Here is an 18,277-nt window from a genome sequence, read left to right on the forward strand (position 1 = left end):
CCTTGGGACATCCTCTGAGGGGTCCCAGATTGGAGAGGGTTCAGGCTGAGCTTAGGGACACCCCACCCCCCATGCAAGAATTTTGTGCAGCAGGTCTCTAGTGAATAATAAGGCTGAAAGTATAGCAAGCACTATGTGGCAGTAGTTGTGCCAAGTGCTCTATATACATTCTGTTATTTTATTCTTGCCTGAACCTGTGAAGTAGAGCTTCCTATTATCCCTTTTCACAGAGAAAGAGCTGAGACATGAATTTATCACCCAAGATCACATCATTGGTATGTGCTGAGGTATGACTGGACCCTAAGTCTGGTCAGGCCAAGAGCAAAGCCAGTTCTTAACATCAGCGTGTTTCTTGCTTCCTGAGAACTGGGAACAAGCCATGCTATCCCATCTCACCCTACTGATGTGATGTAGCTCTCAGCTCTAGGGAATGTGTTCACAAGCAGTTTATGGGCTTCCTTGCTAATAAGTAATCTTTGAAGTGCAAATGCAGACAGCCTTAACTGAAAGTCCAGGCAGATCGTTTAATTGAATTCAGTTCTGTGTCTTGGGGAGAGGGTTGCAGTCTGGGCAAGGAGTGCTGTGCTTGCCTATGTTCCTTTTCCCTCCCCCACTGCTGAATGTCCTCAGTCTTTCCTCTGATTTTCCCTCCCACAACTGTCCCAATGCCCTGTGCAAGCAGCTCAGGGTCAAGGAAGAGGTCGCCAATTGTCTCAGAAAGGAAGACTTTGGATGGGAGGAGATCTTACTTCAAAGGAGGCCAAGAGGGCATATATCAAAGTGTCCCAGTTTTCTTTCCCTTCTTTGGGATGCTTCCTTAGTATGGTTCTCATGACAGAAAAAGTTAACTGTCTTTGCTCCTTTAACATGATTACCAACAAACATTTCTGAGGAAAACAGTGGGAAATTCTACATCACTGAAGATTTTGTGCCCCAAGCTGGAAATCTAAGTACAGCTTGGTCCCTTCCTCCTCACACCTAATCTTGATGATTCCATCTCAGAGTCTCTGAAACTTGCCTCCTTCTTTCAGCCCCAATCCCACTGTCTGGCAGGTGCTTATGGTCTTATGTGGATGGTTACTCCAACCTTCAGTTACTGAGCCCTCCTGTCATCCTCCATGCCGCTGCTATCATGATCGTCCTGAAGCTCCCAAGTGGGCATGGCCTGTCTCTGCTGCCTCCTAATGTCCTGCAGGTCCAGCCTGCCTCTCAGTCAACCACTTGTGTGGTGCCCTTCTCTCCCTCTCCCCCATATTTGCCCTGAGCTTCTGGCCATTCTCTGAGCATATCAGGCCTTTCCCAGTTGCCTCAGGGCTGTTTTTCTCTCTGCCTGAAACTTGTTTCCCTTCCCTCCTGCAAGCAAACTTCTCATCTTCTGAAAGCAGCCTAAGTCACTTGCCTTGAGGAAGCTTTCTTGCACTCCTCAATATCACTCCTTTTTGTATTGTGAGGGTGTGGTCTGTGTTGTCATCCTAAGTAACCATGTGATCATCAGAGCAGGGACCGTGTCTGTCCCCTTTTGCTGCATGCTGGGACAAGCATCAGCATAAAGTAGGGTATTGCCAAGTGTTTTTATTTTGTTTGTTGGTTTATTAATTCTCTTTCTACTAAATACTAGCTGGGAGCCCTCAGCAAATTAACCTTTTGAACTTCATTTTTCTACTTCAGGGATAAGAATTCTTCTCATATTTATTAGGAATTTTAATTGAGATAATGTGTGTAAAATACTTGGCCCTTAGTCCTTAACAGGAGGAGGAAGGAAAGGAAGAGGAGGGACAAGCAGCTGCTGCCACTGCCATTTTGTGATAAGGAAAGAGTGGCTGGCAACTGTCTTGAGTGCTTTTGTTTGGGCTCATACAGTGATTACTCTTTCTCACTCCCTAAGCAGATGTGTATGTGTTAGGATTGCAGCTATGATGACAGCTGCTATGATGCTTACACATTGGGATAAGAAGAGTCCTTGGCCCAGTAAAAAAGACAGGAGACAGGAGGCCCCTGAACTCTGCTAGGTGGGTTTTATACAAAAAGCAATAGTGCCAATCAGTATGAATTGTGCTCAAGATAAAGCACTGTGACTTGGAGTTAGAAACTTAGATTCAAACTTCAGTCATGAAGAAATAGGATTCTTTCAGGTAAGTCACTTGTCAACTCTCTGGGTCTCAGCTATATCCTCTGAAGGAGAGTTCATAATCCCAAAGCTTTTGGGGAGGATCGAATGAGACACTGTGGGTGAAAGTACTTTGTTAACTGAAAAACACTAAGCACCAAAGGTTCACTTATTGTTGCAGGAAACTCAAGATGGGCCTCTACAGTCCCAGGGAAGGTTTGGAGCTGGTAGTGGGAGATAGGTCAACAAAGAATGTGAGTTTCTGTCTCAGAAAGTGGGCTACAGGATGAGGGAGAGTGCACCACTGAGGGAAGGATGTAGACGGCAGGGGATGCAGTGATGCACTCTGCCTGGGTCCACCCTATTGAAAGCCTTCCAATTGGGCTATATTTCACTCCTTGCAGAGAGTGGACTTTCACTGTATGTGGGATTAAATTCTAAAGTCAGCCATGAGGGAAAAACCATGAACAGTCACAACCACTCTTACCTATAAGTCACCTGGAAAGTATAGTAGGTATGGTTCTGTAACACAACCCTATAGAGCAACTTTTGATTATTTGCTAGTTTGCAGCCACTGTGTAGATGTTTAGGTATGTAAACCTTTCTCCTTTTAGAGCCTAATCAAAGCCATACAGTGGGCAGAGGTGGTAGAGAATTCTGAAATGTTCTTGCTTGCTGCAAAATTGATCCCACTTTGTTTTTATTATTAAACTAGAGGCCTGGTGCATGAAAATTCATGCACTCAGGGAGGTCCCTCTGCCCAGCCTGTGCCCTCTTGCAATCCGGGACCCCTCGGGGGATGTCCACTTGCCAGCTTAGGCCTGCTCCCTGGGGGATTGGGCCTAAGCTGGCAGACAGACATCCCTCTGGCAGCCCGGGAGTCCTCAGTCAGACATCCTTAGCACTGACGAGGAGGCAGGAGAGGCTCCTGCCACCGCTGCTGCATTTGTAGCCATCAGCCCTGCTTGTGGCTGAGTGGAGCTTCCCCTGTGGGAGTGCACTGACCACCAGGGGTAGCTCCTGCATTGAGCATCTGCCCCCTGGTGGTCAGTGCATGTCATAGCGACCAGTTGTTCCTCCATTAGGGTCAATTTGCACATTACTCTTTTATTATATAAGATCTCTCTCATCTGAGACCTATTGATGGACCTATTAGTTGTTGTGAGGAGTAGATTAAATAACATATACGACAGTGTCTATCACAGAATAACGTACAATATATCATAGTGTGATGTGAATGAAAACTGGCTTTGCCAGAAGGACAAACACTGAGTATTTTGAAAGCTGGTTTCCTGTCCTTTCCCCAAGTTGGCATTTCCTTTGCTGGCCCACAGACAATCTGTCACTCCTTAGCGGGGCCACCCATCCCATGGCACCACAAGCAGGGTTGGAGGTGCTTAGCCCTTAATGTCAGACATGTGAGATCACTGCCTGGGAGTGTGACTTGGCATCTGTTGTGTTTCCTTTCTTCCCCTTTGTTTTGTACATAGATTTACTCTAACTGGTCTTAAGTTCATCCAGGATAGTATCATTCAAGTAACAGGTAAATAGAAAACCATATTCTGTGCTGCGCTGATGCTGTCACCTGTACTTACTCCATAGTTAAACAAATATACAAGCCCTCCCATGGCAGGGGAGCCCCAGCAGTCCTCTTTGAGATGAGAGGGCTTTTCACAGTAAATTTGGGAATCCCTGCCTGTGGTATGAGGATATTAGAGGCTGTGTATTCCTGTTCAGCTATAGAGAAGGGTGGGGATATTTTATGTGAAACTTGTGAACACACTGGACCTCAGGTCATAACCAGTACCGCCACCTCCCCTCCCTGAAGCCTGCTCTGGGTTCTTAACTTTTCACTGTAAATTAATGAAAAGGTTTGAGTTAATAAACTAGTGCCCTATAGGTTTTCTAGTAATGAACCCATCCTCCATGTGCAGGAGGACCTAACAACCATCTTTCCTGACCCTCCGGGTGCATCAGTCACTGTGCTGGGCAGAGGGGCTGCAGCAGTGAACAGAGCAGAAATGGTCCCAGCCCTTGTGAAGGTTCGAGTCCATGAGCACTGTCTGGTAGGCTGGCTGTGACGGTGGAGCTGCCTTGTGTCTGTGATATTCATTACAGTCACTACTAGCCATGTGTGGCCACTGAGTGCTTGAAAGATGACTAATGTGACTGAGGAGTTTTTAACTCTATTTCGTTTACATGAATTTAAATTTAAATAGCTACACGTGGCTACTGACTACCATATTGGACATTGCAGTGTAGAGGCAGAGAATCTATATATATTAAAGCCTAAGCAACTGAACGACCAAATGACTGGTTGACCGATCACTATGATGCGCACTGACCACCAGGGGGAAGTTGCTCAACACAGAAGCTTCCCCCTGGTGGTCAGTGTGCTCCCACAGCGGGAGCACTGCTCAGCTGACAGATGGACACCAGACGCTGGGCTCACAGCTGGTAAGTGCAGCTTCAGCGGCGCAAGCCTCTTCCTCCTCCACAGCAGCACTACCAAGCAGTGGTGGTGGCAGGTGCAGCGGGGCTAGGATGAGCGGGTGTGGTGTGGCACCCGGCCCAGACTTGGGCTCCTTCCTGGCCACCTGCTGCTTCACTACTGGGCCTGGGAATGCCATAGAGAGCAGAGAACAGTGCAAGCATCTAGCAAATCGTTGGGGAAGGAAAATAAAATTCAAGTATCTAAGAGTTCTGGCCTGAACTCTCAACTTCTGTATTAGTGAACATGCATTGTTTTATAATATTTCAAGAGGTTTAAGTGAAAACAGGATATCTTTATTCTTAACATTAAAAACAAATACTAGTATAACCTATAAAGAGCACATAGCAACATTTCTAACAATGGAATTTTGCACAGTTAGGAAGTAGGGGTAAGCTGGGAACTGCTGCTTCACTTCCCCCAAGGGGTCCCAGATTACAAGAGGGCACAGGCCAGGCTGAGGGATCCCACCAGTGCACGAATCCATGCACCAGGCCTCTAGTGTGTAATATAAGGAGACTGAGCTTGAAAGTCAGAAAATGTGAATTTGAGCTGTGCCTTTGCCCCCAGATGGCGGTCTGACTTAGTTAGAGCTAGTCAAATTTCTTAAGCCTATCTTGGCAGGAAGTAAATTACCCTTTGGGGTTGTTATGGATATTAAATTATAAATTTGTTAAAAACAAACAAGAAAAAGAAAGTTGTGGGTTTTTTGTTAATCCTCACTTGAGGATATTTTTTACCCATTGATTTTTTTAGAGAGAGTGGAAGGAAGGAAGGAGGGGTAGAAAGAGAGAAACACTGGTGTGAGAGAGACACATCAATTGGTTATCTCCCCCATAAATCCCAATCGGGGTGGGGGATGGAACCTGCAACCCAGGTATGTGACCTGACTTGGAATTGAACCCAAGACACTTCAATGCTCTAACTTCTTGCCGGGGCAAGAAGAAAAGTATTTTTTTTTTCTTGTTGTCAATCCTCACCAGAAGATATTTTTTTCCATTGATTTTTAGAGAGAATGGAAGGGAGGGGGCAAGACAGAGAGAGAGAAACATCAATCTGAGAGAGACACATCAATTGGTTGCTTCCCACATGTGCCCCAGGATTGAGCTTGCACTGATATATGTACATGCCCTTGACCGGAATCAAACCTGAGACCATTCAGTCTGAAGACCAACACTCTAACTGCTGAGCAAAACTGGCTATCACAAAAAGGAAGCTTTTTACAAAGAACAATGAAAATATGAAATGCTATTTTAAAGATTTCTGTTGACATTAACTCTCATGAAGAATCTACAATGTTTCCAATGTCATTAGCTGTAAATTTGCACCTTAAAAATCTGTTTAGTTATAGTCCATTTGGGATATTAGTGAAAGCCTTTGAGCCTGTTAGTGAATAATTGTTCTTGTTTTCCATTGTCATATTTTTAATGGAAGCCAGTTCTCCCTGTTTATTAATATTACTAGAGGCCCGGTGCACAAAAATTTGTGCACTCGGGGTTGGGAGAGGAGGTCCCTCAGCCTGGCCTGTGCCTTCTCACAGTCTGGGACCCATCAGGAGATAAGGACCTGCTGGTTTAGGCCTGCTCCCGGGTGGCAGAGGGCAGGCCTAATCCTAGGTGTAACCCCTGGTCGGGCTCAGAGCAGGGCCCATTGGGGAGTTGGGGCCCCGCCTCCTGTCATGCACAGAGCAGGGCAGATTGGGAGGTTGCCATGCCACCCTCAGTCATGCTCAGGGTAGGGCCGATTGGGGGGTTGGGGCACCACCCTCTGTCACACTCAAGGCAGGGTCCATAGGGAGGTTGCAGTGCCACTCCTGTCATGCACAGAGCAGGGCCGATCAGAGGGTTGGGGCTCCGCACCCTGTCACACTGATCCCGGTGCTGGGAAGCCTCGCTGCTCCGCTGATCCCAGGGCCAGGACGCCTCTCGGCTCCCCTGATCCCTGGCCCGGAGGCCTCTCGGCTCCGCTGATCACCGGGGCGGGAGGCTCTCTGCTCCGCTGATCTCGGGGCCTCCGACTCCGCTGATCACGGGGCCGGGAGGCCTCTGGACTCCGCTGATCACCGGGGCTGGGAGGCCTCTGGACTCCGCTGATCACCGGGGCTGGGAGGCCTATGGACTCCGCTGATCACCGGGCCGGGAGGCCTCTGGACTCCGCTGATCACCGGGGCCTGGAGGCCTCTCGGCTCCGCTGATCACCGGGGCCGGGAGGCCTCTCGGCTCCGCTGATCACTGGGGCGGGAGGCCTCTCGGCTCCGCTGATCACTGGGGCCGGGAGGCCTCTCGGCTCCGCTGATCCCAGGCCCTGAGGCCTCTCTGCCCTGCTGCTTCAGGGCTGTTTGGCTTCGCTCTGCTTGGAGCCTGAGTATGCAAATTAACCGCCATCTTTTAGCTTCTATAATTGAAACATTGTATCTTTTGGAGTTGTTGCTTCAGGAGCTCAGAGCCCCGCAGCTTCGCAGCTGCGGGGATCCTTGACTTTCTCCATCGCTGGGGCAACCAAGCCTCCTATTCTCAGCTGCCTGGCTGCCAGCCGCCATCTTGGCTGACAGTTAATTTGCATATCTCGCTGATTAGCCAATGAAAAAGGTATCGGTTGTACGCCAATTACCATTTTTCTCTTTTATTAGTATAGGATTAGTTGTCTCATGTGTCTGCTAATAAACTTTGAATGTCAGCAGAGACACCACAAATGTCCTTCCCTCAGGCCAGCTGAGGTGCCCCCTTTCATTATTTCTCTTGGTCTCTGTCAAAGCAGCAGTTAGAGCTGAGATCTTGGCAGCTTTACTCCAGTACACACTCCAGCTATGCCTCAGAGAGCAGCATGCCTGAGACTTGCAAATTAAGATGACAGGACATGCATGTGCAGCATCTCCCCTTTGGCCATTTATCTGACTGTGCCCCTTGCAGAGTGTACTTTACCCGTCATGGAAGGGGTAGCCCCATGTGCTATTGTCCATGAGACATTTAGAACCCTTGTTGATGGAGATAGCTGAGATGACAAATGAGTATCCAGCCCCCAAGAATCCGATCACAGCAAATATTGTGGAGGTGAACATCTGAAAGATAAGGAGACAGTCAGGTTCTTAAGTTGGTCCAGAGGTTGCTCTCAACACACCTAACCAGCCTGTTGTTGAGCATGGTAGCTACAGGAACATTACAGGTAAAAGCCAGTATTTCCAGGAGATGGGGCCTCTCAGGTCTACTAGAATGATTTAGGTGTCTCATGTCCCCTTCTTTGCCTCATGCCCATATATTTTTCACCTATTCACCGATGATTGAAGTGATAATTATGAAATTCATGCATGGATAGGGTCCCTAGGCCTGGCCAACGATCAGGGCCAATATGTGTGGAGACTGGGAGGGAGATCGGGGAGGCCCCCACTGTCACCTGCCTTGGCTGGCCTGGGGCCTGCAGGCTGGGGGCAGCTCCTGCATAGAGCATCTGCCCCCTGGTGATCAGTGCATGTCATAGTGACCAGTCATTCCACTGCTGCCCCAATCATCCCTCAGGAACAGGGGGAGGTGGAGAAGCCCTCAGGGGTGATCAGGCCGGCAGCCACTGCTCACACCCACTGACAGCGCTGAGCGATCAGGACTGGCACTGGGCACCAGTAGTGGGTGTGAGCGGCAGCTCCGGCACAGGCTGCAGGTGCGAGTGAGGCTGGTGCCGGCAGCAGGTGTGACTGGGAGTGGGTACGAGAGGCAGCTGCCAGCCCCGATTGCCCCTCAGGAGCAGGGGGAGGTGGAAAAGCCCTGAGGGGTGATCAGGGCCTGCACTGAACACTGGCAGCAGGTGAGAACAGGGCCAGCAGCAGGTGTGAGCACCGGGCGGGACCGCGGTGCACAGGAGCAAAGAATTTTCAGTAACCACCAGAGGCTTGCCCCGATGACAGCGACTGGTGTCCTGCCTTGGTCTGGTGCCTCTGCTCACCTGCTCCACCATCTCGCCATGGCCAACACCTGCCATGTTCCGCGCTCTGCTGCCTGCTTCTGATGCCCGCCATGTTCTGTGTGCACCCCCTGGTGGTCAGCACATGTCATAGCAACTGATTGTTTGGTTGTTCTTTTTTTGGTCTATTTTCATATTAGCCTTTTATTATATAGGATTATTATATAGGACTAGAGGCAAGGTGCACACAATTCATGCGCTGGAGGGGTGTCCCTCAGCCTGGCCTGAACCCTCTCCAATCCGGGACCCCTTGGGGGATGTCTGACTGTCCCTCTCACAATCCAGGACTGCTGGCTCCTAACCGCTCACCTGCCTGATTGTCCCTAACCACTTCTGCCTGCCAGCCTGATTGCCCCCTAACTGCTCCCCCGCCAGCCTGATTGCCCCCAACTGACGCCCCCTGCCAGCCATCTTGTAGCAGCCCTCTTGTAGTGGCCATCTTGTGATGACATGAGGGTGGCTATCTTGTGGTGGCCATCTTGTGATGATGTCGCATGAGGGCGTCGTGCAAGGGCATCGCTAGAAGGCGTGACGCCACCTAGGATGTTATTATATAGGATACTCTTGAACCGAGTTTTTCAATCTTAAGTATAGAATTTCCTTTACAGGGCTAATATGGAAGACCAGTCTATTATAGAATCAAAGAATATTACAATTTAAAATGATCTTAAAAGTTTTCTGGTTTAATAATTTCACAGAGACTAAGTCACTCTGTAGTCTTAAGCACCATGCAGGTTCTGCTTATGAGAGAGAGAGTAGAAGTCTAAAAATTATCATTGGTTACAGTTACATTCCTTGAGGTTAGAAAGATTGAGTCCAATCTCTCTTCCATTTGGTAGCAGCCTTTAAAATATTTGGACATTTTATATGTTAAATAAGCATATTTTTATATTTTACATCACTCCCTTCCTTCTGCCCTCTGAAAGTTTTCTTTGGGTTAAACAAACCCAATAATTCTAGTTTATTTACCTGTTTTACATGACAAAGATTACCTTGTAAAAAGTTTATTGCAATAGCAGCTTTCTTTTTTTAAATGTATAGTCAAAAAATTATACAGTATGAAAGGCATAAAAAAAATCATGGAGCTCATTCAGGCAAACTGTCTCTTATAGATAGAAAATATTAGGCCCAGAAATATAATGTCCATTCTAAACAGCAATAAGAGAGTAGCATGGAAACATCAATAATTTTGGAAACAGAGGTGGAAAATGATCACTTCTATTACTTTGGTGACATGAAGGGGCAGTGCCAAGCATAGGAGTGTTTTTTTAAATATATTTTATTGGTTTTTTACAGAGAGGAAGGGGGAGGGATAAAGAGTTAGAAACATCGATGAGAGAGAAACATCCATCAGCTGCCTCCTGCACACTCCCTACTGGGGATGTGCCCACAACCAAGGTACATGCCCTTGACTGGAATCGAACCTGGGACCCTTGAGTCTGCAGGCTGACACTCTATCCACTGAACCAAACTGGTTAAGGCAGCATAAGAGTTTTTTCCCTGAAAAATAATTTTTATTTACAGTTGATGTACAATATTATAATAGTTTTAGGTATCCAACATAGTGATTAGACCAGCCGTGGGCAAACTACGGCCCGCGGGCCAAATCCGGCCCATTTGAAATGAATAAAACTAAAAAAAAAAAAGACCGTACCCTTTTATGTAATGATGTTTACTTTGAATTTATATTAGTTCACACAAACACCCCATCCATGCTTTTGTTCCAGCCCTCCGGTCCAGTTTAAGAACCCATTGTGGCCCTCGAGTCAAAAAGTTTGCCCACCCCTGGATTAGGCCTTTATATAGCTTACTAAGTGATTACCCCAATAAATCTTGTACTCATTTGACACCATACATAGTTATTACAATATTTTCTTTAACTCAACATATCTAAACTTGTATGATTTCAACATATAATGAATAGAAAAATTACAAATAGTATATTTTACATTCTCCTTTTTGCACTAATTCTTTGAAATCTGTAGTATATTTCATACTTATGGTACATCTTAATTTAGATTAGCCACATTTCCTATGCCCAATAGCCACATGTGGATAGTGGCCTCTGTATTGGGCAACATAGGTTAGAACATTTGAAAGTAGATTTTTTTTTTGTAGTAAAAGTTAAATAAATGCATGGATGTGATCTGCACTGGTTTTATGACATGGATGAAAGGGGGCACTGTAACAAAGCTAACTGAAAGTAACCTCACAGGCTGATTTCATCATAAATTGCTAACTAGGCAGGTGATAGTGGGTAGTCCTGCACCCCTGGCCTATAAAAGGTTTATCTTCCCCTTAACCAAGCCCCATCTGTCTTAATTTGCATCTAGGTTAACACACCTTGGAAATACCTCTTTTCAGACCCTTGGAGGTGGAACCATCCTCAAGGGATCATCTAATCTTGTTAAATAGCTGAAACCTAATCATGGAGATTTCTCTGCCTTGCTTTCTTCTACCTTCATGCAATCTTCCTTATGTTCCCTTCTTAATTCCAAATGCATAAAAGAACCTGCAAAATGATCATTATTTGGAACACTTGAGATCTTGCTTCCTGGCTTAAAAGAAGTCTTATAAATATTCTGTTCAGGTGTGAATGTTCTTACATCAACAATGATTATGATTACTTTCAGGAGGGAATGTAGTGTAATAGAGGAGAGGAATAGTGACTCTCAATTGAATCAGTAGTGATTTATTTCTTTATAAAACTATCTGAAGAAAATACGGCATTGAATTATAACTTCTTTAAACTACAGGTGGCATGTTCCGGTTTTATATCCCAGTTTAAATTTCTTACCTTAAAATGAATAAAACAACCACCCCAAACTGATTTTTCATAATGATTCCAGAGGAAACACATGAAGCAAGGTACACTTTATGTTATTTTGCTGTAAGTAATTCTAAGTTTAGAAGTCTTTAAAAATTGCCAAATTCACTACTCAGAGATAGAGCCAGTCTTAAAACCAGTATGGAATAACTAATTTTTCATGGGTTTCAATATACAAAATATTTTTATGTTAAAAGAAAAATTATAGATTACGGAAGATGGTGGCGATATAGGCAGACGTGTCCCAGGTCATGTCCTGGAGCAAATGGAGTAAGCAGCTGAAACTAATAACACCCACCCCGAATTGGCGAAATTACTCAGCTGGTGAGGCGGTTTGCAGCCGGGAAGGGCAGAACTCCCCTGGAAAGGTAAAAAAAAAAAAAAAAAAAAAAAAAAAAAAAAAAAAAAAAACACAGGGATTTGGGCAGGAAAGTTTGCCAGACCTCTGAGCCCAGAGGGTCGGGGGGAGACCGCGTGGCAGACAGCCGCGTCCCTTGGGACAGGCACAGCCCCTGACTGGGGAAAGGAGATCCGCGGGATTCCTGACGCCAGCGGATTTGAGATCTGGGTTCTGTGATCACAGAGGACTGAGCCTAAAGGGGGCAGCCTGAAGAGCTGAGCAGACCATGCAGTGCCAGTAAGAGAAGAGCTTACAGAAACTAAGCCTTCCCCATTTCCGCGGCCTGCGTGTGTTTGTTTGTTTTCACTGAATCCTGTACATAAGACATTTCGGATACAGACACTCACCTGTGCTGAAGAGAGGGAGAAGGTGCGGATGAGTGGAATCTGGGGAGAGGATGGGGAGAGAAGGGAGCCTGGAGAAGTGGCAGGGAATTGAATGCTGAGACACCCCTGGGCCCAGGATCGGGGCAGCCATTCTCTCCGGAGGGTGGGACTCCCCTACCTAGCCCCCAGGCAAGGAGCACAGCCACACCCAGATTCCACCCTGAAGGAGATCAAGGATTAAAATAATCTGATCAGTCCCTGGGAGTTAACAGGGTCTGGCCTATAGAGGGATTTTCAATCCTAGCAACACAGAGCGGGTAACTATTAAGGAACCAGCTCTGGGCAGTGGACTTCCCCACACCAGTTTTAAGTGCAATAGAGACGATAAACCCAAGCTACTGGACAGAGAGGCCCTATAGCCTCAGAGGCCAACCCCAAAACACTGCCACCCAGAGGCTGAGCCACAAACTGACTCTTAGCTAAATACAAATTAAGACAGTCTGGGAAACAAATACGGCCTGCTTTATTTTTTTTTTTTTTCAGCCTGCTTTAAAATCAGGACTGTGGTTTACAACACGGAGGAACAGTGTATCGCAGGGAAATTCAACATTCTCCTGAATACCTGACAGGACTAAGGCGAGCCAGACTGACAAGTAGAAGAACTGAAGGACCTTCACTACTGCAATTTTTTTTTCTTCTTTTTTCTTTTTTCACCTTTTAACTAAGAAACCAATTTTTTTTCTTCTTTTTCCATCACCTGATTTTACCCTTTTAATTACTAAATTTTTATTTTTAACCAGTATTATTACTGCTACCATTTTACCATTTTTTAAAGTGCCATTTTATTTTCTCTTTATTTTATTTTGGGATTAGTGTTCTCCATTCTATTTTCATTGTTCCTTTAGCATCAATTTTCCCTACCTCAATTTTACCTCTATGCTAAAACCCTTTTCATCACTTTTCCCCTTTTGTTGTCCTGTTTCTCTTACCCTATTCCTGCTTTAGATTTTCCCTATTCCTTCTGTTTACCTCCTGTCAAAATTTCACCCTACTTATATATCCTATTTCCAATCCACTGCTCTAAATCCTTATAAACATATCCCTTATCTTTCTTCACTATCCAAATTTTTTTTTCTTCTTTTATCTTTCTATTGTTTTGTTGCTGTTTGCTTGATTGTTGAGTATATTGTGTGGTTTTTTTTTTTGTTGTTGTTGTTGTTTGTATTTTTTGTGTTTGTGTGTGTGTGTGTGTGTGTGTGTGTGTGTGTGTGTTTTAGGACTAGTTGTGAGGCTGTTTTGCTTTTTCTTTTTCTTTTTTTCTGCTGGTTTTTCCCCTCCCTCCACCCCCCCCCCCCCGGTTATTTTTGTGTTTCTGTTTTCCCTTGCCTCTCTTGATATTATTGGTTGTTTCTAGTTTGAATTCATCTCCAGGGAGCTGTTGCTGGAATTTGTTGGGATTAGTGGTGGTTCTATAGGAGTTTTCTCCTCATCTACATAGTCTCTTCCCCTCTTCTACTTCATTCTCTCTTTTTGCTCTTTTTTTTTCTCTTTTCTTTCCCCCTCCTTTTTCCCAATTTCATTTTTGCACTCCTTTTTTTTCTTCCCTACTTTTCTTTACTTTTCTTTTTTCTCTTTTATCTTTTTCTCTTCTTTCTTCCTTATCCCCTAATTCTCTTAATTCGGGTGTTCACCTTTTTGGGGGGTTATTAATATAGTGAATATATTTGTGTTTAGTGCCTGGTACGTGGTGCCTTGTTGTGTTGTATTTTGTGCCTTTAAATCAATGCAGCAGATCCAAGCAACAGCAGCCTCCTGAGCACCACACCCTCTGTCTGAGGAATAGCAGCTGTACATGAAGCCTCCCCCCACCAGCCAGAAGAGCCACCACAGCTGTGAACAGCACCCACCAGAGGAGCTGCTGCCAACTGAGGAGCAGCTGCTACCAAACTGCCTGAGGAGCAACCACAGCCCAAGAAGCCACTGCCACCCAGGGAGCAGCCACTGAATGACTCAACGTCTAGATATGTCAGTGAAATCAAACATGGGTAGACAAAGAAACCCCCAAAGGAAAGAGAAGGAGGACTCTCCAAAAAGCAGCTAAGTAATACAGAGGCATGCAACATGACAGAAAAAGAATTCAGAATAAGGGTCCTAGAGTGCATAAACCGGATGGAGGAAAAAATCAACAACTTCTGCAAGAAGCTAGAAGAAACAGATGAAAAAGTCAACTACCTATGCAAGAAGCAAGAAGAAACAGATGAAAAAAATCAATAACATATGGAAGAAGCAAGAAGAAACAGATGAAAAAAATCAATAACATATGGAAGAAGCTAGAAGAAACAGATGAAAAAATCAACAACTTAAGTAAGACCCAAGAAGAAATGAAGAGTGATATAGCTGCAATAAAAAACACCATTGAGAGACCAGCTACTAACCTGGAAACAAGGGATCTCAAGCAGCATGACTGCGTGAACTCAGACTAGCACTGCTTCTTCTAACGGAAAGGTTGGACATCCCCTAAAGGTGCAGTTTGCAGTTCGGGTTGGAGGGAGGACCGAGCTCGCGCGCGCGCGGGGCGGAATCTGCGCCCAACAGAGTCCGCAGCCGTTGGGACCAGCGTGACCCGCGAGTGGGGAAGGGGCCCCACAGGGCTGCTGGCAGAAGGGAATGCGAAAAATGAGCCCATAGCTGGACTGGATGTAAAGGAGCAGCCTTGGACTTTGCCAATCTGCTGGCTGCTTGGTGCCAGGGGTGAGTGGGCGCGCGGAGACTGCGCGAGGAGACTGTGCGCAGACCTGGAAGGTGGAGGCTTGTGAATTCGCACAACTATCAGGCTCTTGTTACAGTTCCCCTTAGATCTGTGCATTTGATTATTAAACCCAGTGCATGGGATTCCCCAGTTGGGGTCATTCGCAGAGCCTGTAGGGGAAAGTTCTTTTGGGGGAGCCTGGGAAACAGCGGGCAGTGGCAAGGAACCAGCTCTGGGCAGTGGTCTTTCCCAAATCAGTTCCAAATACCATAGAGGAAAAAAAAAACAACCCTACTGATAGAGAGGACTTATAGCCTCGGAGGTCAATCCAGACACACTGCCACCCAGAGGCAGAGCCACGAACTGTCTCTTCTGTGATCACAAATAAAGGCAGTCTGGTAAACAAATACAACCTGCCTTAAAATTAGGTCTGTGGTTTACTGCACGAGGGACAGTGTATTGCAGGGAAGTTCAACACTCCCCTGAATGCCTGGCAGGACTAAGGCGTGCCAAAAAGAAGAGTGGAAGATCTGAAGCACCTTCACTTCTGAATATTTATATATATATATATTTTAATTCTTTTTTCACCATTTCATTAAGAACTCATTTTATTATTTTTTTATTTTTTATTTTTTTATCACTTGATTTTACCTTTTTAATTATTACATTTTTAACCAGTATTATTGCTATCCTTTTACCATTTTTTCAAGTGTCATTTTATTTTTTTTTATTTTTCTTTATTTTTTTTGGGGATTAGTGTTCTACACTCTATTTTCATCATTCCCTTAGCATCATTTCTCTCTATCTCACATTTACCCTTAAGCCAAAACTCTCTTCCTCACTTTTCCCCTTTTGTTGACCTGTTTCTCTTACCTTATTCCTGCTTTGGATTTTCTCTATTCCTTCTTTCTACCCATTGTCTAAATTTCACCCTACTTATATATCTAATTTCCAATCCCTCGCTATAAATCCATATACACCTCTCTCTTATCTTTCTTCACTATCTAATTTTTTTCTCTCTCTCTTTCTGTCGTTTTGCTAGTGTTTGCTTGATTTTGAGTATATTGGGGTTTTTTTTATGCTTGTGTGGGAAATTGTTTTGTTTTTCATTTTCATTTTTCTGTTTTGCTTACTTTTTCTTTATCTGGTTATTTTTGTGCTTCTGTTTTCCTTTGCCTCGCTTGATATTGGTGATTGTTTGTAGTTTGCATTAGTCTCCAGGGATCTGCTGCTGGAGTTCATTGAGATTGGTTGCGGTTCTCTTGGAGTTTTCTCCCCATACAAATAGCCACTTCCCCACCTCTATTTCATTCTCTTACTTTTTTATTTTGTTTGCTTGTTTTTGTTTTTGTTTTGTTTTGTTTTTTTGTCTTTTTGTTTTTTTCTTCTCTCCCTTTTCCCAATCTCATTTCAGCACTCCTTTTTGTTTTTTACTTTTCTCTTTAATCTTTTTCTCTTTTTTCTTCTTTATCCGCTAATTCTCTTCGCTCGGGGGGGTCACCTTTATTTGGGGTTATTAATATCGTGAATGCATTTAGTTCGGTGCCTTGTACGTTGTGCCTTGTTGTGTTGTATTTTGTGCCTTTGAATCAGCGTAGCAGAGAGAGAACTACATAACCAAACACCTTGAGAAGAGAAATCATGGTGAAACAAAGAACCAACCCAAATATGAAAGAAAAACAGGCATCATCAGAAAAGGAAGTAAACGAAATGGAGGCAATGGAGGCAAGCAACCTGTCAGAGAAAGAATTCAGAGTAATGGCCATAAGGTGGATGAAAAGAATGGAAGACCAATTCAACAATATGTGTAGGAACCAAGAGGAAATGAAGAAGAACCAAGAGGAAATGAAGAGAAACCAAGAAGAAATGAAAAATGACATCACTGCCATAAAGAACTCAATAGAAAGCATCAACAGTAGACTAGAAGAAGCAGAGGACCGCATCAGCGAGCTAGAAGACAAGGTAGAAAAAAATACCCAAACAGAGCAGCTTCTAGAAAAAAAAATTAAAAAGCAGGAGGAGAGCCTAAGAGAACTCTGGGACAATGCTAAACGAAACAACATCCGAATAATAGGGGTGCCAGAAGGAGAGGAAACTGAGCAAGGAATAGAAAACCTGTTTGAAAAAATAGTAACAGAAAATTTCCCTGATATAGGGAGGAAAAAACTCACACAAATCCAAGAAGCTCACAGTGTCCCAAACAAAATGAACCCGAAAAGACCGACACCAAGGCACATAATAATTAAATTGGCAAACACCAACGACAAAGCAAGAATCTTAAAAGCAGCCAGAGAGAGACAGAAAGTTACCTACAAAGGATCCCCCATCAGACTAGCGATTGATTTCTCAACAGAAACACATCAGGCAACAAGGGAATGGAATGAAATATACAAAGTCATGCAAAGGAAGGGTCTAAATCCAAGAATACTATACCCAGCGAGGCTATCAATCAAAATTGAGGGTCAAATCAGGAGCTTCACAGACAAAAACGGTCTACGGGAGTTTATTACAACCAAACCAGCAATGCAAGAAATGCTAAAGGGTCTGCTGTAAATAGAAAAAACAGGAAACAAAGAAGGAATGCAGCGGTAAAGAACAAAAATGGCGACTAACAATTTCCTATCAATAATAACTTTAAATGTAAATGGATTAAATTCCCCAGTCAAAAGGCATAGGGTAAATGAGTGGATAAGAAAACATGACCCATATATCTGCTGTCTACAGGAAACCCACCTCAGAAAAAAAGACGCACACAGACTGATGGTGAAGGGATGGAAAAAGGTTTTTCAGGCCAATGGAAGTGAAAAAAAAAGCCGGGGTAGCAATACTTATATCTGACAAATTAGATCTCAAAGTGAAGGACATAAAAAGAGATCAAGAAGGCCACTTCATAATACTAAAGGGAGCAGTCCAACAAGAAGACATAACTCTGGTAAATATATATGCACCCAATATAGGAGCACCCAAATACGTAAAAAATCTTCTGGAGGAGATCAAGGGAGAGATTGACAGCAATACAATCATAGTAGGGGACCTTAACACCCCATTATCTCCACTGGACAAAGCCTCTAAACAGAAACTCAACAAAGAAACATCAATCCTAAATGACTCACTAGATCAGATGGAATTAATTGACATCTTCAGAACATTTCACCCCAAAGCCACAGAATATACATTCTCCTCAGGTGCACATTTGTCATCTTCAAAGATAGACCATATATTGGGTCACAGACAAAGTCTCTTCAAATTCAAGAAAATTGAAATCATATCAAGCATCTTCTCAGACCACAAAGGCATAAAACTGGAAATCAACTACAACAAAAACAATCCAAAAAAAATCAAACACATGGAGACTAAATAGCATGCTATTAAACAATAACTGGGTTACCAATGAGATCAAAGAAGAAACAAAAAACATCATGGCAA

General features: G+C 44.4%; 1 protein-coding gene across 1 annotated transcript in view; it reads right to left on the bottom strand.

The window, feature by feature from the left end:
* Nucleotides 1-18,277, bottom strand: part of LOC132230542 (transmembrane 4 L6 family member 4) — a 42,031-nt gene that overhangs the window by 7,820 nt on the left and 15,934 nt on the right. The window contains exon 3 of the mRNA XM_059688155.1: nt 7,520-7,656. Within this exon, the coding sequence (XP_059544138.1) occupies nt 7,520-7,656 (137 nt within the window). The remainder of the gene's footprint in view (nt 1-7,519; nt 7,657-18,277) is intronic.

The sequence above is a fragment of the Myotis daubentonii genome, chromosome 3 (genome assembly GCF_963259705.1).
Source record: "Myotis daubentonii chromosome 3, mMyoDau2.1, whole genome shotgun sequence".
In the NCBI taxonomy this organism is placed as follows: domain Eukaryota; kingdom Metazoa; phylum Chordata; class Mammalia; order Chiroptera; family Vespertilionidae; genus Myotis; species Myotis daubentonii.